Genomic DNA, 24,385 nt, shown 5'->3' on the forward strand with positions numbered 1-24,385 from the left:
GTCTTAGACAAATCACTTATTGCTCCAATAGGCGACCGAAGAATGGTTCGGGTCTTGGAGAAGCAATCTCCTCATGCAACAGGTAAGATGACGCCTTGATACTTGCCAAAACTCGGGGTTTACACCCTATCTCACTCACTCCCGGTAAGTAACTACAGGTATCTTCTTATCTGTCTTAGTCTATGTAGCACGGACACTCTCCGGAAGCTTTCGTGTCATGTCCGACACTCCGACACGTGTCCGACACGCCCGACACGTCCCGACACGCTCCGACACGCGGTCAACGAGTGTTGAAAAATCCAACACGTGGTCAACTCTTTTCGACACACTCCGACACGCGAGTCCAGAATTCTGACACGTAATTCCGACACGCACGGGGTCAATTTTAAAAATTTCTAATACTTGAGGGGTCAAAATATAAATATACACAAAAGAAGTAATAAAATTACTATAAATATACACATAAACGCACAGGTCAATTTTTTTTTTTGTCAGTTTTGTTTTTTATAATTTTTTTAGTTTTTTTAAAAGTCTTTTACTTTAAGTAATAAAAATGCCATATATGATAAATAAATAAATTTAAAAATATCATTTCAGCATTTTCTTTAAATAATGTTTTTTTCCTCTAAGTTTTATGTATTATTGTAACAAATTAAAATAATGAATGATATTATTCAATATTTTTCGTGTAAATTAATTCTAGGCTATTTTTATTATTATAAAAATAGTTAATATATAACGTGTCCGAACGTGTCAAAATTCTCTATTTTTAAGAAACGACGTGTCGGCGTGTCGTGTCGTGTCGTGTCGTGTCGCGTGTCCGTGTCGGTGCTACATAGGTCTTAGTATGTGTAATGTTATATTGCTTATTTTCTGCATAAGACAATATGTCCCAAATAAAATATAATCTATTGCATATGTATAGACAAAATTTAGATATCAGGTTTGTCTTTGAATGCAACCTCTGCGAACTCACCTTCAAAGAGGGGCAGCTATTGACATCTAAAATTTCGATTAGGTTATTAATTTGGCCTTAGTTTCTTTATTTATGTATTTTTCCGTTTTTTTCGGATAATAAACAAAACAAATAACAAAAACCCCAAAAAAAAGAAGTAAAAAACAAAAGAAAACAAAAAAAAAAAAATCGCAGCCCATCGGGGCTAGGCCTTCGCGCCCAACCCCCTTCCTTTCTTCTTTTTCACGCAAACCCTTAGGGCCCATCCCTCTATTTCCCAAATCCGGCCCGGCCCCCTTTTCTTCATCTTCTTCTTCTTCCTTCTTCCATCTTCCCCTACGCCTCTGCAGCTCACGCCCATCCCTCTTTTTCCCAAATCTGGCCCGGCCCCCTTCTCTTCTTCTTCTTCTTCTTCCTTCTTCCATCTTCCCCTACGCCTCTGCAGCTCACGCGCACAGAGGACACCAACTTGCGAAGGACGACCTACAGCAGAGGAGTGTAGGCCGACGTCGACCGGAAGAGACAGATCTCAAGCGCCATCATGGGCTTCCTTCAATGCCGAGCACGCCTTGTTGGAGGAGCGAGGATGGGATGCCGGTTCAACCGCAGGCGTCCGGTCGGTAAGCCAAAGACCGACAGCCGAGCCCCTCCGTCGACCGGACCTCCTCGCCTATAAATAGCGGGGCACCACCTCCGTCGAAGGACACACAAGAGGCCAGCAAGCTTAGAGAGGTCCCTGAGAGACTTCAGGGAGCTCAAAGAGCGAGCACGACCGAAGGATCGAAGCTGGCAAACTCTGAAGAACTTCCCCTGAGAGACTTCCGAGGAGGTTCGAGAGCGAGCTAGCCGAGATCTGAGGGAGATCGGCCGGAGGGAGAGGGTCGGTCAAGGTCCGGGTCTAGGCGCGAAAGCTCACTGCTGTCCCCCTGACGCCGCCGTCTTGACCGAGTTCCAACGCCATCGCCTCGAAAACACACTGCCGTTCCCCCCCGACGTCGTCACTGTAACCAAGCTTCAGCCCCGACGCCCTGCCGAGCCGTGCCCCGACGCCGTCCCGATCTGAGTGAGTGGAGGGCGAAGGAAGAAAGATCGAGATCCGGGCGCAGATCTGGAAATCCGCGTGAGAGTCGCCGTCGCTGCGTTGTTGCCTCGCCGAGGCACGCCGTCGACCGCCGCTATGTTGTCCACACACCAATGCCATCGCCATGACCTACCCCCTGTGCCGGCAGACTTGAAGCTATCGGACCGCCGAATCGCTCCGTCGTCGTCACACACACCCGCACCCCCTGCATTCGCTGTTGCTTCGGAGCTCAAAGAACCGCCGCGACTCGAGCCCCCGTCGCGGAGTTCCCCCGTGGCTTTGGGTCGTCGCCATTTCCCACGCCACTACGCCATACCCTCTCCACAAGCGGTATCAACCCTCTTGGCCATCGTCGTTTTAGCTCGCCACCCTTGCCGTCCCCGCCTACCGCGTCGTTGCCGTCAGCCCCCCGTCCGTGAAGCCCTAATCCCTAGTCCCGACCAGCCAAATAGATCTCGGCTGCTGTTGTTGAGTCATGCTCTCCATTCCGACGAACGACCGGCCACCGCTGTCCTCTGTGTCGCTGTCGTCATCGCCGCGAGCTGCCACCCTAGCCCCTCCATCAACACCGCGAGTTGAGAGAGGAGAGAGAGAGGGAGTCGCGAAGCCGGGTGGAATCGGGTCGGGCGGATGACCCCGTTCCCCTAGGGTTTTAGTCACTGGGCGGGACCGGCCCGGTTTGCAAACCGGGCGGGCATTTTCGTGGGCTCGGGTCACCGCGCTTTGTGCACGGGCCTGTTTTACGCGAAAGGGCCCAATTTTGTTGTGGGTTTGGGCCCTTCGCCAAAAAAAAAAAAAGAAGATAAAACAAAACAGAAAAATCCCGGCCGGGCCCGTGTTGCGGCCCGTCCAGTCTCGCGGTTGCGAACCTGGTCGATCCCAACCCGGAACCCGACCGGTTCGTTTTTATATTATTATAATATTAAAAAATATTTTAATTTCCAAAAAACAAAATTATCCAAAAATATTTTATTTTCCGAAAAATTAAAAAAATAAAAAAATATATATATTCCATATTTTCCAAAAAAATGCCAAAATCCAAAAAAAACCAAAAATTCATGAAAAAGCCAAAAAAATTCAGAAAAAAAAAAAAAGATTTGTATTTTTCAACAAAAAAATACCAAAAAATCCCTTTTGTGTCCAAAAATTAGAAAAAGACTCAAAAAAATGTTTTTCCTCCAAAAATGCATGGAAAATCCTCAAACATCCAAAAAGCCTTAGGGTTTAAACAAGATTAGGTATCGAAAGGGCATTAGTGATTAACTAGTGTAATCAAGTCCCCGATCCTAATTTCTCTCGGGTTGCGCAGAGCGAGTATTTCTCCCGATACTTTGCTTGGATTTCTAATCGACCCATCCTAAACCGATTAGTGGTGACTCCGTTTTAAAATTAATTTACAGGTTAAAAATTTAGACTATTAAAGTCGTGAATTGGTGGACTTGGGAGAGTCCGGGCATAACTAATTTCAGCCGAGCCATTAGCCTCCTTAGGCGCTCGTACCCGATTGCGTGCGCCGAAAAAAAAAAAAAAAAAAAAAGAGGTCGCGACACTTGTCATAGAAAAAGCCAGTGTCGGAAGAATTAATAGAAAGGCAAATGTTAAAGAGTAAGGATATTTGTTAAATTTCATTATTTGACATCTTTTTTTTTTTTCTGAGTTAGTACGATACTTACTTTAATTTTGATCAAGTAATTTGGGTAATCTCCATGTTATAAGGGTCTTGTTAATAAAATACCTCAGAGGCACTAGTTAACCCACTAACAATAAAAAAATAAAGCGTATCAGTATATGCTGAAAATCGAGCAACCCCAAATTTCGAAAATAGCCACTTACTTCAAATATACAGATTTATTTTTCCAAAGCAAAATTAATGACGCCCAACAAGTACCCTAACTACATTCTTTAACATTTTCCTTTTTATGAATTATTCTAACACTCGATTTCTATGAGAAAAGCTCATCTTAGATAAGTAAACCTCGAACCTCCAAAATACGCCATCGATACTAAGGACTGAGTAAGATGCAAACCCAAATCTCCACAATGGCATTTTAGCTATAAGAGTCCTTATCAGGGTATGAACATTCTTTGTGCCTATGAAAGTACGTAGATGGAAATTCTACATTCCCTTAGTGCCTTCTAATCTTTAGCTAAACGTATTGGACAATAATATGACACGCCATCGACCCGAAAAGTGAACATGTGAAAAATTAGTGTCCAAACAGCAATTTCTGGGCCTTTGTCCGATTGCCTCCCTCCAACGAACTTGTGATCAACTCCGACTTCGAGCCGCCGCCGCTACCGATGGCGTCCTCCGTCTCTGGCATCTGCTCGTCCTCCCCCTCCCTCAGGCTGAAGACGCCACTAGCCTCCGCCGCGAAGCCGTTGGCCTCCAGTAGGAGGGAGGCGGCCTTGGTCTCGTTCCCGAGCGACACCAGGCTCCCCGCCATCGACCGGGTGTTGTCCCTATTGCTGGCCCGATCGTTCGCAAGGGAGATCTCGATGGACCTGGGCAGGGCCGACAACGCTGTGAAGAAGGAGAGGCGTGGGCTAGAGGGCTGGACAAGGATTCCCGCTCGCTGTGGACGAGGTATGTGGACTGGCACACCAGCACCGGAGCTAGGGCTTTTCCTTGGACATGAGCTGAATCGAGTTCACGGACGAGTTCGTGGAGGAGATAGAGCCTCGGTTCCAAGCCGCATTCAAGGCGATGGAGGAGCTAGAGAAGGGCACGATCGCAAATCTGTTTATGTTACATTGGCTTGATAACTTTCACACTTCTTGAGATGTTGCCGTTTATGTTACATTGGCTTGATAATGGGGTCTGCTATTGACATGATGACCAGCCCCATAACTGTTGGTAGTCAAACCAACTGTTGCTCATCATGCTGAGGAGGATTTAACTGCTGTAAAGAATAAAATTCGGGGTAGTCAAACCATAAGGTGGCAAGCAATTGGCATGCTAAGGCATGTTCTGTTCAGCTACTCTACCTTGGAGATTAGAGAAACATGCCATTGAGTTCTTGCTTTGCACCACACAAGGAGATATCTCACAGGAGAGTGAGAGTGAAACTCTAGATTTCTCATCATTTGTTCCTAGCCATTTTGCAGCCTTGTAGGTATTATAGTGAAAGATGTTGATTTTATGCCATTTCATTTTCTATATTCTTCTTATCATTAAAGTGGAAAATCTAGGGGATTGAGAACGTCATCATGTGCACATCGATGCTGTGCTAAGGAAGAAAGCTTGGCAAACCAAGCCTCTTTCAAGAAGTTCCGTTTCGCACCCCCAGCTTAATGCAACCTGACGGTTTTGTTTGGGAGAATAATATTGGGGTTGCGTATGTGTGGGTTAAGAGCCGCCAATTCCTTCCATTTAGCAATAGTTCCATGAACACGGGATGAGATGCTCCACAATGTGTCACCAGGCTGTGCCTTAGTTGTTGCCGGGGCAGTAGATTTAGAAGAAGCAGTCTTCGACTTCAGGAACGGATGCTTATTGCTCTTTCCCATTCCATTAGCGAGCAACCAACGGGAACCAGATTGTTGCTGGTTTGAACTTCCCCAGACCTTTCTCTTCCCAGGATCAAATATGTTTAATTAATTCTAGATTATAATTATTTTACGCATGGTTGTGATACCCATGCCGTGCATCTACGACGACGTGGGATTTATAGATTTTAAATGAGATGAGAACTTAGAAGAGTTTAAGATTAAACCGTCATCTTCTAATAATTTAGATATGTCAAAATGGGAGTTATTATATGAACTAGTTACATTCACTATGGGTCAGAATGGTAAAACTTTAATAATATAAGTGTTAAATAGATTCACTACTTATTTAGATCTATTTCATCTCTATGACTTTCTTTTCATTATCTCGCTCTCACTTGATCTCACGCTTGCTCAATCTTTATTCTCACTTCAGTTTGTGTATATTTTTTTTTTAATTTGTTAAATATAAAAGTGTTTTAGCAATATATGTCGTGTCGTTCATAGGTCACTAGATTGCATTACACGAAAATATGTCAAAATATGTTAAATAAATCAATTTAAATTGGATCATTTTTTACCCTATTCATTATTTTGATGGGTCTGTAATAATTTAAGGTTTTGCATAGTTCACATGCAATGTTTAATTAATTGTGGATTAAAGTCGGTTTTACGCATGGTTTTACACATGCCGTGCGTCCACAATGACGTGAGATCTACAAAAATTTATAAACAGGGTGAGAGCAGTAATAGAAGAAGTTAAGCATTAAACCGTTCGTCTTGGATTATTTGTTCGTACGTAAACGAAAATGGCCAAATTGTAAGGTCGACGCGATCTTGGGGAAACACGGGAAAAGGTCGAGACCGTTGACCGGGTAACGAAACCGCGCCCCCGCTTCGTTTTTGACCCGCCAGGGGGGATCGTACGACAGCCAGCGAGACCAAACCCGCGCGTCGCTCCACTCGCTGAGCAGTCCCCTAAGTTGAAATAATTAATTAATAAAAACATTTTTTACTAATAATAGTAATCTATAATTAAATATTTTTGTGAACAATAAAAATATATTTTAATTATTCATTTTTATAAATAAAATCAATAATCATTTTTAAAAAATATTTTTCAAATTATTTATTTTTTTTGCGAAATAAATAGGAATCTTAATACATTATGTCAAATCCCCATATATGCAAAAGCCCGTGGTCTCAAGTTTGTCCGAGCAAATCATGTCTATAGAGATGACGGTAAAGCTGCAGCGCAGCTTCAAGGTGTGACAATTTGCCGCTGGCAAGAACAGGGGCAAGCACGAAAGTTGGGTTCGGAGGTGGCCGTACATAGAGAACGATGAAGGGAGCCACAAAAAAAAAAAAAGAAAAAAAAAGGCCCTAATTAGGGTTTCGTAATATTTCAGATTGAGTGCAGCTGGGATTAGAGTTACGTGGACATAGGGGTGTGCATGGTCGGACGGTTCCCAACCTAGAACCGGAAATCGCCCGTTAAGGACCGGTTCCGAAAATTGGAACTAGGATTTACCCGTTTATTGCATGGATCCACCCGAACTGGATCACCGGTCCGGTCTGGTTCCCAAGTGGATCCATAGAACCGATCTTGACACGAAACAATTTTGGTTTTCAACATAGAACAACTACGTGACATCAAAGCAAGCCAAAGAAAGAAAAATCAAATTTAAGTACGTGGAACAAAGATTCATTTGTTGCAACTATAAATGTATCTTATAGATTAAAAAAAAAAAAAATGCGAACAGATGGAATGCAACATTCTCCCATTTCCTACTTGCAAGTAATCACATATGGCTAAATTTTCTTTGACCAAAGGTAAAGGTTCCTTATTGTCCTGCTTCATTGTTTGTTTTGTTTAGAGACACCAGTCTTTCTCCCTGCTAGAACGTCCATTAGGGTCATTTTGCCTGCACCACTAACGCCTACTAGTGCTGTTAGCACACCTGGCCTAAAAGCACCACTAACATCTCTCGGCAGCTGGAGACGATCTTCTTCAACTCCTTGTTTCTTCATTTCTTGGCATACAACGCACCGAGGAAGAGACAGAGAGAGAGACAGAACCAAAGACGAAGAGATAGTGAGATGAGATCTAGGGTTTGTTTTAGTAATTTTTTTTAATATTAAAAATTAATCGGTCTAGTTCGAGTGGGCAGGCGGGTGGATCCGCCCATGGAACCAGGAACCGGACCGGTACCTACCGGTTCCAGGTGGTTCCAATCTGATTCCGGGCGGATCTCGGTTCCTTGGCACACCCCTACGTGGACACATTTTGCAATCTCAATATGAAGACTCCGAGCGTATGCACAGTAGGAGGCAGCAAATCATGCGCCCGCTCCGAGCCGCCTACAACTCGCAAACTCGCGGCAACCGGTTGGCACGCCGTCGACTTTGACGACGTGTTCTTTACGGGAGTCGCTGGAAATCTCTTTTTGCTTTCGGTAGATCCGCACAGCTAATCGCGAGCTTAAAATATAATAGAAGGTACGAGTCCCATGCATTGGTTTATATAAAAGAGGAAAACCCATGCAAGTGAAAAGCACTTCTCCCAATCGATTCACACGTCTTTGCTCGTTCACGTGCAAAAAGGGGTTTGGGGTGTGCCCGCTAGGGGTGAGCATGGTCCGGGTTGGTCCGGGCCACCCCCTAACCCTAGGACCAACCCGTATAGTGTCGGTCCTCAATTTTTAGGACCGAGAACCGACCCTACTGAGCCTAGGACCAAGGACCGGACCGACCCAATGAGTTTGGTCCGGTTCCAAGGTCAACCCGGGACCGATCGATAATTTATTTCGTTTTGTTTTTTATACTTCCTAAAAAAGTAAACCTACAAATTCAAATTACATATCCATCGACAATGCAGCATTATGCAACTAAACTATAAATACCAATACAAGATCTCAAATGAAGCACAAAGTAGATAGCACTAGTCAAGTTGTGTTTGGAAAGCAAGGGCAAGCTAAGCATTAGGGTTTCTAATTAGGGCTTCTTCTTTTTTCCTTTTGATTTACTCGGCGATAAGTGAGGCGACCGACGCGAGTGGCGAGCGCAAGCATCAAGTGTTGGGTGGGGTGAGCTTCAACTGGCAAGCGGCAAGCGTTTAGTGAGGCCAGCGGCAAGCGGCGAGTGGTGAGTGGCGAGCGTTTAGCGAGGCCAGCGACGACAGCAAAGGGCGAGTGGTGAGTGGCGAGCGGCACGAGCAGCGCGCACGGTCAAAGGTGAGCGGCACGGGCAACCAGAGGCGAGCGGGATGTTGCTACTTTTGATTTTGGCAAATTGAAGAACAAAGAAGACAAAATGAAAGAGAACGTACTTTAGGGAAGAAAGCCGTGAGGAGATTTATGGCATAAACTTCACACCATTTTGGACGTCGCGAGTCCATGACTATGAGGAGTCCTTGGTCCTCACGGTGAAGAATGTACTCTGGAGTCTAGACTGTGGAGGAGGAGGCCGTGAAGACCTTTACGGCGTAAACTTCACGCCTTTTGGAATTGGATGCCGTCTGTCCATGATTGTGAGCATGAGGAGTCAACAACTTTAACATCATTTTACTTAGGTTTGAATATATAAAAGAATTATATATAATATAATATAGCATAAATTTTACTTAGGTTTGAATATATAAAAGAATTATAAATAATATAATATAATATAATATAATATACATGGTTGGTCCAGGGTTGGACCGACCCAAAACTCTCGGGGCCGAGGACCAACCCGATTGTGTTGGTCCTGAAATTTCAGGACCAAGGACCGACCCGTCCCCTTGGGAACCGGACCAGACCGGCAGGTTGGGCCGGTCCGGGTCGGTCCAGTCGACCCTAAACCGCTGCTCACCCCTACTGCCCGCCCTCCTTTTTGATCCGAGTCTTGCGGGATAAGATGACATTCTTGAGAAACGCATACGCAATATTATCCAACTAATAATATATTTTTTGGGTTGAACGCGTGGAATATAGTGAGGCAATAATTTAAAAGGGTAAAAATGAAATACAACCTTTTTTTTTTTAATATTATGATCTCAAGAAGGTCATTTGTGTTTTAAATTTGAAATTATATCCTTGGTACATGTAATGTGAAAAGTACGGAATTATAAAAGGGAACGTACTTATTTAGTATTCACTTTAATAGAAAACTTTATTACCACTTCAAGCAATAGATTCGATGGTAAGAATTTCTTCCACATCGTGTGAGTAGTGCATATAAACCGATTAAACATAACCAAAGTTAAGTAATAGTAAAAAAGATATACTTTTCCTATTTCCCTATATATGGTCTACTAAAGCTACATTTCACTTTTGCTCTAGGTTTTAGCCATCAAAAATGCAAGATGAAAAAAGAGAGAAAAAAAAAAAAAAAAGAGTCCCAATTAAACGTAAATTGCATTTTTGAACACATCTGCTCGTCCACTGGTATCGAAGTGCAAATGGTTATGTGTATTGAATTGGACTACCGATCAAGTTTGATTAAATTGGTTATATCAGCACAATAATGATTAAACCAAGGGTGCCAAAGGGACATGTCCGAATCAATACTTTGGATCTTTGTCATGGCTCTGTGGAATGAGCCAAATACCAAGTTCCTTTCTATGCAGACCTACTTCCCCCGACGTTGTGAGAGTGATTGACCAAGCTCTTAATTAGCGTTATAACCAAGCACAATAAAACTGCAATAAAAATTATTTTATAGAAAATGAATAATTTAAATTTTATTTTTTAAAAGATAATCGCTGGCAAAAGAAAATTGAGTGAATGAAAAGTATTTTCATTATTTGAGAAAATAGCTAAACAAAAATTGTTATCAATAATGAAAACATTTTCATTATATGTTTTCAAAACGATACAAGTGATAAGTTTTTAAGAAAATATTTTTCAAATCATTTCCTTTTTAAAGCAAATGAATCCTTTTAGAATCACTAAAATGCAAGATTTTGTATTTGAATAATTTTCTTTTATATATGCGATATCAAGCACCGAAATTATCCATGATACTCTTGAATATATCCATTTAAAGGAGCCCCAGCACCTAGTCCCTACTGCCCAGTGCCTACAGCAAAAGCATTTATGATCAACTTGGAGAGGTAATTGCATCGATTTCAATGTGATGTTGATCTTTCTATTTTCTCCTTAATCTTTGCTTTTAGCGAGAAAATGCCAAAGAGCATCGCCTTGATAATTTATTCATCAACTATGCCTTAAAGATTTGATATTTCTTATTTGAAGCAAGAGACTTCAACATAATGTATAAATACTCTTCCATTTTCAAAAGTGTCTTGGGTAGTGTGATTTCCATTTTTAGTTATATTAACTCATGCACTGGGATACCTGCTAATAAGATCCTTTTGCCAAATTACACTACATATGGATCTCGTGAGACGAGACATGCCTCAATGAAGAATTGCGTCGATTGTTTTGTCTAAATTGACTTTTACTCTGTGTTTCATTTGTTCACACTCATAATCCGTGGCTTGTAAATTTTGAGCTTTTTACAAGTCTAAAAAGTATAATTTTTTTTTTTACAAAATGGCAATTTGACGCAAAAATTCACATGTACTTTTTCGAAATTTTTTAAAATTGAAATAATACTTTAAAGTTTGGCAGAAAAACAATATGCTTTTTGCTAAAACACAAACAAGTAAGTCCTTTCGCTTATTATTTTTTACTTAATCAAATATTGCGGCTCACACGCTTTAAATACTTTTTAGTCCAAGATGCTTGAAACTATTACAATGAAATGCGGATATACATATAATTTTTCCATAACTTTTGAAAATTCAGATAATTTATTAGATTTTGACCGAAATTGAAAAACTACCTATTGCTTTGGCATTTCAAATTTTTTAAATAGTTGACAACACATAGATATTCCAAATCACTATTAAGTGCTTTATAATCTTAAATTGTCAAACTCAACGCTATATGAAAATGACATACAAAATCAATGGGAAAATTCCAAATAAGGGCATGAAATAAATATTTTTCTAAATAAGACCCTAAAGTGTCCTCATTCTCAAATAAGGATTTAAAAATGATTTTATTTCAAATAAGAGCGTAAAGTAGCTATGTTAATTTCAAAAAAGAGCTTGACTTTCTAGTTGGCCAATGGCATTTTGTCGTTTACCTTTTTTCCTATTTTTCTTTCTTTTTTTCCTTTTTTGCTAGTTTTCTCTTCCTTCTTTGTCGATGGCCGGTACCCACCCACAATGCCCGAAGAGGGCTAGGCGAGGGAGGGCCTTGCCTAGGGAGGCGACCCTCGCCCTATGTGAGGCCTCCCTCAAAGGTGAGGGCCGCCCTCACCAGATTTGGGCAAGGTCGCCTCGCCGCCCGGATGGCCTCGCCTCAACAAGGTCACCGAGCCCTCGCCGGTGCTCATCGGGAAAAAAAAAAAGGAAAAGAGAGAAAAGAAAAAAATTATTTCAAATTAAAATTTTCTTTTGATGAAAATACTCTTGATCGTCTAGAATAAATCAGCAAAATCATGCCCTTATTTGAAACTTCCATGACCACTTAAAACTCTTATTTAACACAAGATCCACTTTTAAGTCATTATTCGAGAAATGATGGCATTTCAAGCCCTTATTTATATTTTTTCTAAAATTAGTTTACAAAGTGATGTGATAGATTGTAAGAGTCAATTAAGTAAGTTGAAAAAGAGTGGAAATGTGACCATCTCATCAATCCCCTTTTGAGTGTTAGTGTCTCACAACCTGTTACGAAATATGTAACGAAGCACAGACCACAGTCGGGGCCCTACGCCCTCATGCTCCACATCCACTTGACGCGGAGGTGGACGGAATCGTCGTGCATGGAAGACTACGCCTTGTGTGCATGGTGTTATTTTTATTTTAGTGATCCCATATTTATACCCAAATTTTCTCCTAAAAGTTGACTATTCGACATGAAGATTTCCACGCTCGTACCTTTTCGACAACCGCCGTCTTGATGGGAGACAATATATAAGGAACGTACGTTCATTTCGACGGGTGATCGAGTCTAACACAAAATCCTCACATTTAGAATACACCATCGCATACGTGAGGAAATTTGGTTAGTAGAGTGCGCCCATTGTTTTCTTGATTTTCAGGAGATTCGACGAACGTGAATGCAAACAATGGCTGGAGGTTTGTCTATAAACGATCTTGGCTTCCGCATATGAATTATTTATGTCTTACATTTGGTATCAGAGCAAATCTAGTGCCTCTGCCTTGTTTTGTTGTATTATTGTGTTTTTTCGGTGTATTTTCGGGCTTATTTTTACATGAACAGTAACTCGGATTTTGAGGCCGAGAGAGAAACTCAACGATTCCGGGCAAAATCCGCACTACCCACCCCTTGATTTCGGACCCATTCGGTCGCACCGCCATAAGGAACGTTAGCCATGAGTTTTTCCGGTATATCGGAGTTTGCCGGAGGCTAATCGGGCGGCGGAAGTCGTGGTGATTGAGGATTTCGTTTGTGGAGTTTTTCGTTTGATTTTGGGGCCAATTCTTTATCATTTTCGCTGAAACTTGTACCCATGTGGTCGTGCCGACGTTCTCTTCAAAACCCATCAATTATTTCGGTCTTAGATGGGCTGCCGGAGAAGAAACGGAGAAGAAATGGCGGCTGAAAATGGCGAAAAACCAGCGGAGAGGCCTCTGTTCGCGCGAGGAGAAGGCGCGTGGGCTCCACGCTCGCGCTGCAGTTGCAGGCGCGTGGACCCACGCGCCACGCGCCCATACGCGCGCGCAACCGCTGCGCGCGTGGGATCCACGCGCGCGGCAGTTGCAGGCGCGTGCAACGCACGCGCCCGCGCGCTGAACGGCGCGCGTGCGGGGCACGCGCCCCGCGCGGGTTCTAGCGCGTGCCGAGCACGCGCCTGTGCGCTGGACGCGCACGTGCTCGGCACGCGCCTGACGTCCCCTCTTCCGCGGTCCTTTTTTCGCTTTTGCCCCAATTTTTAAATTTTTTGCAATCATACCCTTGGCCAATTTATTTATTTACTGTTCTGCCCTTGATGTATTTATTTATTATGTCATTTCATGCATTTTTATGAATATTTTATGCATGAAATTAAATGTCCAATGGTCCATATATTTAATTAATTAGGGAGTGGCCACAGCATCTTTAATTAATTAAATTATATATTAAAAAGCCTCCGGATCATATTTAGAAATGGACATTGATTGTAATTAATTATATTAATATGATGAATTTTATCCCACAAGAATTTTCATTATATTAATATGATCAATTAGGATGGAATATCATATTATTTTTCTTAATTTACCCACAGGGATTAAGAAAAGGCATATAGTATGGTAGTTTCTTCATGAAGTAATTATGAATCTATTTAAATTAAAAACTTAGCCCACAGGTAGTTTTTATGTATGTGATTCATATTGTGACATGTTTACATTGGTAAAACATGATTTATTTATATTTGCCTCAAATTTTGTGACATAAGCATGATTATTTGATATGCGGTTTCGCAACCCGTGAATTTCTCTCGAATTTAAGTTTGATGTTCCTATACTTTGAATGGTGAGAACTATAAAGTTTGGAAGGAGTCGCTTCTTCTTCAATTGGGGTGGATGGACATTGACTATGCTATCGGAAAGACGAACCACCTGCTCCTACCGATTCGAGCACTCCATTGAGATAGCTCTTTATAACCAATGGGAGCGGTCCAACCGTGTTTGTGCCATGTTTATAAGAGCTAAGATATCTCCAAGTATTCGTGGTTCAGTTGCTCAACATAACAATGCTAAGGCTTTATTGGAGGCTATAGATGCGCAATTTGAAAGTTCTGAGAAGGCGCATGCCATGACCCTGATTATGAAGTTTTCATCATTGAAGCTCACTAGTGTTAGAGGTGTGCGTGAGCACATCATGCAAATGAGGAACATTGCAGCTCGGCTTAAGAACCTTGAGGTTGAGATATCTGAATCGTTCCTTGTGTATTATATTCTGAACACTCTCCCACAACAGTATGCACCTTTCAAGATCTCTTATAACACACATAAGAATAAATGATCTATTAATGAACTCATGACCATGTGTGTTCAAGAGCAAGAAAGACTGGTTATGGAATTGGGAGAAAGTGCTCATTTGGCAACACAAGGAAAGAATAAGGGCTATGGCAAGCATAAGGGAAAAGGTAAAATACCTCCCAAGCTGACATTAAGAAAGAATCCAAGTGTTTCTTACGTAGACGGAAGGGGCATATAAGGAAGGATTGTGTCAAATTTAAGGCCTGGCTTGAGAAAAAAGGTAATCCAATCTCTTGTGTTTGTTATGAATCTAATATGACTGATGTAAGTCACAACACTTGGTGGATTGATTCTGGATCTACAATCCATATTTCGAATTCCTTGCAGGGTTTTCAAAACCACCGGAAGCCAGTGGGAAGTGAACAAAGCATCTATTCTGGAAACAAGATGCGTTCGCATGTGGAAGCTATTGGGACATATAGACTAGTTCTCAATAGTGGTTTTGTTTTAGATTTGGAAAAGACCTTTTATGTTCCTAGCTTTTCTAGAAACTTAATTTCAGTTTCAAGACTTGTACCTTTGGGATACTCTTTTAACTTTTCAGATTCAAACTTTAGTTTATCATTTAAATCTGAAATTGTTGGGAGTGGTATTTTGTCTGATGGTCTTTTTCGAATTAATTTACAAGACAATGCCTATTATGATGCGATGTATGTTCATGATAAAGCTGGTATGAAACGATGTGTTGTGAAAGAACATTCCTCTATGTTGTGGCACCGGAGATTGGGACATATCTCCATAGATAGAATTAAGCGATTAGTAAATGATGGAGTACTTAGTACATTAGATTTTACTGATTGTGATACTTATGTGGACTGCATAAAGGGAAAACAGACTGACAAATCAAAGAAAGGTGCCAAGAGGAATACTGAAATATTAGAAATCATACATACAGATATATGTAGTCCGGATATGGACTCTTGTGGTCGAAAATACTTCAACTCCTTCATAGATGATTACTCACGTTATATGTATCTCTACTTGATTCATAATAAATATGAAGCATTAGATGCATTTAAGGTATTTAAGGCGGAAGTAGAGAAACAATGCAATAAGCAAATTAAGATCGTGAGATCAGATAGAGGTGGAGAATTCTATGGTAGATACACGAAGATGGACAAGCACCTGTCCATTTGCAAGATTTCTTCAAGAGCATGGGATAGTTGCCCAATATACTATGCCTGGTTCTCCGGACAAAATGGCGTAGCGGAAAGAAGAAATCTGACCTTATTAGACATGGTGCGTAGTATGCTTAGTAGCTCCAAACTTCCTAAATTCTTATGGACTGAAGCACTTAAGACGGCAAAGTGTACATATTAAACCGAGTTCCGACCAAGGCTGTCCCAAAGACACCTTTTGAGTTATTTAAGGGTTGGAAACCAAGTTTGCATCATGTGCGCGTTTGGGGATGCCCGTCAAGTGAGAATTTATAATCCACAAGAAAAGAAGTTGGACCCAAGGACCATAAGTGGGTATTTCATTGGATATGCCGAAAGGTCTAAGGGATACAGGTTTTATTGTCCATCTCACACCACTAGGATTGTGGAATCAAGAAATGCTAAATTTCTTGAAAATGACTTGATCAGTGGGAGCGATCGATCGAAGGACCTTGATCCTAAGAAAGATCATTCAGTTACTCAATCTTCCACCTCAAGTTTAGGGTTGGTTGTTACTTATAATGCCCCTTCGCCAGCCGGCTATTGAACAACCAATTGTTGAAGTTCCACAACCTCGCGATATTGATCCGGTAGATCCAGTTGTTCAGCAATTACCAGAAACTGTTGAACAACTAGTTGAGCAACATGCTCCTCAAGAGAATGTTGATCCAACATTGAGAAGATCTGCTAGAACAAGGAAATCGGCTATTCCTAGTGATTATATTGTGTATTTACAAGAGTCTGACTACAATATTGGAGCTGAGAATGATCCCGAAACGTTTTCACAAGCCATGAATAGTGATAAATCCAATTTGTGGTACAATGCCATGAAAGAAGAGATGAGTTCTATGGCATCTAACAAAGTCTGGGATTTGGTTGAGTTACCTAATGATGCGAAGGCCATTGGTTGTAAATGGGTCTTCAAAACTAAGAAAGATTCATTGGGTAACATTGAAAGATATAAAGCTAGACTTGTTGCCAAAGGATTCACTCAAAAGGAAGGAATCGATTATACGGAGACTTTTTCTCCTGTATCTAAGAAAGATTCTCTTCGTATTGTTTTGGCATTGGTTGCCCATTTTGATATGGAATTACATCAGATGGATGTGAAAACGGCGTTCCTCAATGGAGAACTAGAGGAGGAGGTTTACATAAAACAACCTGAAGGATTTTCCTCTAGTAAAGGTGAGCATTTGGTGTGCAAGCTTAAGAAATCTATATATGGCTTGAAACAAGCATCCCGCCAATGGTACTTAAGGTTTCATGATGTTATCTCTTCATTTGGTTTTATAGAGAATGTCATGGATCAATGTATATACCGAAGGTTAGTGGGAGCAAAATTTGTTTCCTTGTGCTTTATGTGGATGATATACTACTTGCAACCAATGATAAGGGGTTGCTACATGAGGTGAAACAATTCCTCTCTAGGAGTTTTGACATGAAGGATATGGGTGAGGCATCTTATGTCATTGGCATTAAGATCCATAGAGATAGACCTCGAGGCATTTTAGGACTATCTCAAGAAACCTATATCAATAAAGTCCTAGAGAGATTTCGGATGAAAGATTGTTCACCAAGTATAGCACCCATTGTGAAGGGTGACAGGTTCAATTTGAACCAATGCCCGAAGAACGATCTAGAAAGGGAACAAATGTGCAACATTCCATATGCTTCTGCTGTTGGAAGCTTGATGTATGCTCAGGTTTGCACTCGACCTGACATTGCTTTTGCTGTTGGAATGTTGGGAAGATATCAGAGTAATCCAGGTTTAGACCACTGGAGAGCTGCAAAGAAAGTGTTGAGATACCTTCAAGGTACCAAAGACTATATGCTTATGTATAGACGGACTGACAACCTGGAAGTGATCGGTTATTCGGATGCGGACTTCGCGGGTTGCATTGATTCACGAAAATCAACATCTGGATACATTTTCATGTTAGCTAGCGGAGCCGTATCATGGAGAAGTGCCAAGCAGACTTTGACTGCTACTTCCACTATGGAGGCTGAGTTCGTATCTTGTTTTGAGGCTACCTCGCATGGTGTATGGTTGAAGAGTTTCATTGATGGGCTTAGAATTGTTGATTCTATTTCTAGGCCATTAAGAATATATTGTGACAATTCAGCTGCAGTTTTTATGGCTAAAAATGCCAAAAGTGGCAGTCGAAGTAAGCATATCGACATTAAGTATTTAGCCATAAGGGAGCGTGTTAAGGAGAATAAAGTGGTCATTGAACACGTTAGCACTGAATTGATGATAGCTGATCCTTTAACTAAAGGCATGCCACCGATGAAGTATAAGGATCATGTAACTAGTATGGGAATAGGTCCCATTATGTGTTTTGTCGACATATGAACAATTTTTGTTGTGTGGAACTCTTATTCAGTTGTAATGTTGATTCTCAATTTTTGTGTACACATTTTGTTGTTTATGAGAATAACATTTATCCTTGATTCTGGAATAAACATGAGGTTTATTCATTAAGATATGTTGTCACATATAGGCTGATATTAAAGAAATAAGATGCATTGTGATACTTGGAAGGTATTACTCACTCTTAGAGGACATGTCGCCATGATCCATGTGTTTTGTTTCTTTTCTTTAAGCATAAATTTTTCGTGGAATTAGTTGAATGATTCGTATGATGAAAATGATGGGATCAAGTGGGAGAATGTTATTTTTATTTTAGTGATCCCATATTTATACCCAAATTTTCTCCTAAAAGTTGCGACTATTCGACATGAAGATTTCCACGCTTCGTACCTTTTCGTTGACAACCGCTCGTCTTGATGGGAGACAATATATAAGGAACGTACGTTCATTTCTGACGGGTGATCAAGGTCTAACACAAAATCCTCACATTTAGAATACACCATCAGTACGTGAGGAAATTTAGTTAGTAGAGTGCGCCCATTGTTTTCTTGATTTTTCAGGAGATTCGACGAACGTGAATGCAAACAATGGCTGGAGGTTTGTCTATAAACGATCTTGGCTTCCGCATATGAATTATTTATGTCTTACACATGGAAGACTGCGCCTTGTGGTCACACTCACCTTTAGGACAAAGCCAAGACCACAGTCGAGGCCCTACGCCCTCGTGCTCCACACCCACTCACGCGGACGCAAGGAGGCCGAGGGAAAGATGAAAAAAAGACTGAGGAAGGAGGAAGAGGAGCGGCATTGGCAAATGTGTATGACTCAGAAGAGGAGCTTGTCAGTCACATTTCGAAGAGATCTCTAAGACGAATACCGGGTAGATAAATCTTAATTAATTAGTAATGGCTTCACAGTTCTTTAAGCTGAATTTGAAACATGACTACATAACTTAGCTCCTATATATGCAGGGTGGCTTGACTATGGAAGACTGGAAGCCGGAGGCTAAGCTGAAGACCCTCTTCAAAACCCACCGAATCCATCTGCCAACAGCCTGTGCACAGTACCATCTTCGAATGCAACTTCTCGAGTCTCTGTCATCTACAACTACGTAGACCAAGAAGTCTCAAACTCAAAGATTCTCGACCTTTTTCCAGTGAAGAAAATCGACTGCTTTAGCACTGAACTTTCTCTTTGGATTCAAGAGGAGCACGATCCTCGTTGCTTACACACCAGAGAGCGTTTGCCACATCTGATGAGGCCGACAGCGACATTGGTTAACGCCCAATAATCACGTCGAAGGGAATGTTTAGATGAATAGTCATCTTTAGACTCATCTAATCCTTTGACCATGAGAAAGAGAGACTCAACTACTCCTCAATGTTACTCTTTTTCAAATAGATTATTAGGAGACCTTCTAACAAAACTAAATCTTTGATAATTGAGGTTACGATTGGTAGTAGTTATAATAAGCTTCTCTACTTTTACAGTTGGTAATAGCAAAAATGAACTGTGCCTTTGCGCTCGAATCTTGGATTATGAAAGAACTTATTTTAAGAAAGATTTAATTTTCTATCGGGGAAATTTTAAGAAAGTTTAGCTTCATTCTATAGATGGAGAGCATACTCAGGCAAATTACATGCACTTAGGATATCATTAGCCTCAAGTGATCTTCGAACCGGGTCACCTATGCCAACAGCCTCTAATCACGTCTTTTAGAAATTGTGCAAAAATCTTTATTAACTCTTTTAGGGTCGGTATAGCTAAATGGGATATCGAGAGAATTTGGGTTTCAAACTAGAGATCTCTTATTCCAATCTTAGCAATTATCTATGACACGTTCTAGATCGAGGTCACGTAAACACACCTTCTTAATCGATTTATGGTCTGACCCGAAGAAAAAAAAAAAACTTATGAGCTTGAAGGGTATTTCCTAACTAGAATTCAGGTAGAAAAGTCTCCACGTATGTGTCTCTGGATTATTAAAAAATTATATAAAAATTATAATATTGTGATAAAGATGAAAATTTACATCAAACATTCGGATGCAAATAAGGGCGCACCAAATTTTGATCTCCACCGCTCAAGGAATCTGGTCGAATTTCTTCGTTCTTTCGTCCTAATAAACTGGTAGCTTGTCGGCATTTCTTCCATCGCAGCCGTTAAATAATGAGTACGATGATCCGGGTAGCACAAACCATCGCAGCCGTTAAATAATGAGTACGATGATCCGGGTAGCACAAACCATCGCAGCCGTTAAATAATGAGTATGATGACCCAGGAACAGGAACAGGAAGTCAACAAGTCAACTCCGCGCGGGAATCTTCTGAATCATGTGACTTTTTGACTTTTTAACCCCGCATATTACGGTAACAACCACTTTTTTTTTCTTTTTTTAGCGGTAACACCACTTGTGAGAGGAGTGTAATCAATTCAAATGATAAATTCCAGCGACTTCGAGTTCAACCCAAGCCGGGAACAATGCCATCGATCACAAGCCCAAGAAGGACGTCGCCATCCCCACCATCGCATCAACAACCTTCCTTAGCATTTGAAAGAAGACAACGAGAGAGGAGGCTCTATGAAGCGTCGCATGACGGGTGCGTCGAGTCGTTAGCTCAGTTGCTGCAAGAAGACCGACTCATCCTGGCTCGGGCTTCTGTCACTTGCTTTGACGAGACACCATTGCATGTGGCCTATATGCAAGGTCATGTACAGTTTGCCAAGGATCTTTTGGCCCATAAAAGGAATTGGGCTATGGAGTTGGACTCGCAGGTATGTCGAAGCGAAAACCTTGGTTGTAGTTGTTTGATATCCTTTTGTTAGATCAAACCAAACCCAGTCATCCTCACGAACCAAATAATCGGAGGAATCGCAACTCTTTTGATTTGGTTTTTGCAAGTTTTAGGCTTTTAGCCATGTGTAAAGTAATTTATAAACTATATTTCCATGGAATATCTCTACATAGATCACACTATCTTGCTTGTCAAATTAGATTTTGCACATGTAATGTAGCATTTTGTTTTCCAATTTTCATGATTTGTGAGAAATTAAACTCATCATATATCTCAAGGAAATTAACAAAATTCAAACATAAATCAAGTCATAGATTTCCAGGTTAATTCAGCCTGAAAGATCTTATAGACACCAATGAATTTGAGTATCTTGGTCTATTTAATTTGAAAATGCGATATATATATAAATCATATGAATGTGTCCCTCAATAAGAATGTTCCATAGCTAAGCACTTCACTTTTGCAGGGACGTACGCCTCTTCACTGGGCATCTGCAAACGGATACGTCGAAATAGCGAGGGAATTGTTACAATCAGACCCCCTTGCATGCCTTGTCCATGACGAAGATGGTTGGACCCCACTTCATCTAGCCACAATGAAGGGCTGAAGCAACATCGTGATAGAGCTGGTGAAGGCGAGACCGGAGGCAGCTAAGCATAGGTTGAGCCACGGCCAAACTGCTCTCCATTTGGGAGTGAGTCATAACCGTTTGGAGGCTCTGAAAGTCCTAGTGGAGACGATGAGAGATGGTGATTTGGTGAAAGCTCAGGATGATGAGGGTAATACCATTTTGCATTTGGCCACAGCAAACAAGCAAATAGAAGTAACCCTTTTTGCTTCAAATTGCTTCAAAATTGTGACAACCTTAGATATCGCGTTCCAATTGAACATTTTGTGCAAATAAAATCCAACTCATTCTCATTTTTCTATAGACTCAAGCTTTCTGCATTCAAACTTCAATAGATTTATTGATTGAAGTAACTTACAGGAGATATCTTTGTTTGTTGTTTCTTTTATAATAGATAAGAAGCTCATCTTTTTGTGCAGACAGTGAAATATCTGCTTCAAATAAGCGAAGTGGATATGAACACAGTGAATAGAAATGGCTTCTCTGCTCTGGATATAGTGGAATATTTTCCAAAGGATTTCAAAGTCATTGAATTGAGAGAACTGTTAGTACATGCTGGAGCTCTAAGAGCCATAAGATTCCCTGCATCGACAACCCACCAAGCAGTTATTGATAACAAAAATGAGGAGAATTCAACAGTTGTAGTTGACCTAGCATCTGCAGCACTTCCCTCCACCAATACTCCTCCAGTAGAGGCGGTTCCGCCACCATCTTTCTCTGGGAAAATCAGGAAGCAGAAAGGAGACAAACACGAGAAATGGATCAAGAAGAAGCGCGATTCTCTGATGGTAATGCTTTAGCTAGATGTCTTGGAGTAGCATTTGCTGTAAACTTAGATCATATTGGTTATGTTATTGCAATTAACATCATAGCTCACAACTAGTTAATTTAAAATCCCTATTTGTTTCATGAAAAATGGATGATTCAAAAAATATTTTCATAAAAATAATCATTTGTATCGCGTAAAGTAAATAGTTATGCTTTCTTAAAAATGTTTTCTACGTATGAACTAAATTGCTCATAATTAAATAACTATGTATAGAAAGAAGATCAGTAGTTACAATAATAGATGGCTTATGATTTTTATAAAAAATAATAATAGAGGGTAATATAATAAATCCAATAGTGAGAAGAGACGAAGCAAGTTGATGAATATTTAAGAAAATAATGGTACTTAATCTAAATGTGAAGCAGTTGGGTGATTTTCTTTAAATATCTATACTATTACATAAAGTAAAGAGGATTTCTAAAAAAAAAAACTCAATCTTTTGTCTTCTCAAATATTCTCAATGACTCGGGTCTGTTTGGTAACCATTATCTTCCCGGGAACAATTTTTGCTTAAAAATGATTTTTATTTTATTTTGTTCCCTAGACAGCTTTTAAAGGCATTTTGTAACTATCCAAAATTTATATTATCAGTATAGAAATGCATTTGATAAGTATTTTATATTTTCCTCTTTTTTTCTTTTCTTTTTTCCTTGTCTTTTTCTCATTCTTCTTCTTGCCAACAATCGGCCAAACGAGGGCCAGCAACCTCTTTAGAGTGTCACTAGCCCATGGCAAGGCCGAGCCTTGCCAATTGAGCCTCCTTGGTGGCTAGGCGAGGCTTGGCCTCGCCTTAGTTGGGCGAGCTCGGCCTCGCCCATGGCTAGGTGACACGAGCCTTGCCGGCAGCTTGATGAGGGTGAGCCTTGCCAACAACGAGAATATAAGTGTGTTTTATTTTCCACACATTTAGTTATTAGATTTTGATTTTCTTTCTAACAACAACAGCAACCATCATAAAAAGACGTTCAAACTTCGAAATATCTACATTTTTTTTCTTCATATATGCATATATTCATACACTTAGATTGTTCATAATTTAATCCATGACCTCTATTTACGTAGAGAGCTCGCCACAATTTCCTTGTATTTCGATAAATATAGGAAAAGCCATCAATTGAATTTGTGTATTTGTTGAAATGACTAACTTTGACTCGATGATCTTCATATTTTCAAATATAGGTGAAACACTTTCTTCATTCGCAATTTTAAAACTTTCTTTCACGTCACAGCAGATAATTGCCACCGTGATCGCAGCCATGGCTTACCAAGCCGGCCTTAGCCCTCCCTGCGGCCTGTGGGACAACGATCAGAAAGACGACAAAGGCACCATCTTATACTACGCAGGAACATCGATACTGGCTGCAAACGATCCAGAGGGTTACCCATTGTTCTGGCTATGCAACACCGTCTCTTTTCTTGCATCCCTTAGCACGATCTTCTTGCTCATGAGTGGCTTGCCCTTGGGGAAGAAGGTTTTGATGAGGGTTCTGACGGGCACAATGTGGGTGACCATCACTTTCATGGCAATGACTTACCTCGAATCCATGATGGCCATCTCGTTCGTACACAGGGAACCTAAACATTTGAGCCCGTTCACAGAGGAATGGTACTCCGAGGATGGGGGTCGATTACAGTGGTTATGTACTCCTTGTTTGTTTGGCTCGGCATTGTAGCCATTGTTTTTCTAGTTCACACTGTTCGATTCCTTGCATTCGTCTTCCGGAATGTGAAAGATCCGCAAAAGCTCAAGAAGTGGATATCAGGGCGTGTGAGTTGGTGCAGATCTAGGGGCAATATCAAGATCTAGTGTATTCATCTGGTGGGACAAAGGATTACTGCATATTCTCGATGCCTATGTTCGTTCTAACTTAATCCCTATGTCATAAGATCATTCTGAGTACCGCTACTTGTGCAAACGATTTAATGAGACTACCAAACCAAACGCAGAGTCCATCTCGCATTATTCTCGAGCTCTCCTCATCAGAGATGTCTCGCCCATGTAGCCGAATCTTTCTAAAGAGAATGGGAAGGCCT

At 40.9% G+C, this 24,385-nt stretch overlaps 2 protein-coding genes across 2 annotated transcripts in view; both read left to right on the top strand.

Moving 5' to 3' along the window:
* The window catches only part of LOC104428490 (ankyrin repeat-containing protein BDA1), a 42,663-nt gene extending 20,952 nt beyond the window's left edge, over window positions 1-21,711 (top strand). The window contains exon 2 of the mRNA XM_039308378.1: window positions 21,361-21,711. Coding sequence (XP_039164312.1) covers window positions 21,361-21,501 — 141 coding nt within the window. The 3' untranslated portion in view covers window positions 21,502-21,711. The remainder of the gene's footprint in view (window positions 1-21,360) is intronic.
* A 210-nt stretch (window positions 21,712-21,921) lies between these two features.
* Window positions 21,922-24,024, top strand: LOC108958255 (ankyrin repeat-containing protein ITN1). Its single transcript, XM_039309882.1, has 2 exons — window positions 21,922-22,310; window positions 23,584-24,024. The coding sequence occupies exons 1-2, from the start codon at window positions 21,978-21,980 to the stop codon at window positions 24,022-24,024; spliced, it is 774 nt and encodes a 257-aa protein (XP_039165816.1). The 5' UTR covers window positions 21,922-21,977.
* The last annotated feature ends 361 nt before the right edge of the window (window positions 24,025-24,385 follow it).

The sequence above is a fragment of the Eucalyptus grandis genome, chromosome 3 (assembly GCF_016545825.1).
Source record: "Eucalyptus grandis isolate ANBG69807.140 chromosome 3, ASM1654582v1, whole genome shotgun sequence".
In the NCBI taxonomy this organism is placed as follows: domain Eukaryota; kingdom Viridiplantae; phylum Streptophyta; class Magnoliopsida; order Myrtales; family Myrtaceae; genus Eucalyptus; species Eucalyptus grandis.

Coding starts and splice junctions, on each gene's coding strand:
- LOC108958255 (XM_039309882.1), top strand. CDS start 21,978: ATGAACACAGTGAATAGAAATGGCTTCTCTGCTCTGGATATAGTGGAA. Junction 22,311..23,583: donor AGAAGCGCGATTCTCTGATG/GTAATGCTTTAG, acceptor ACGTCACAGCAG/ATAATTGCCACCGTGATCGC.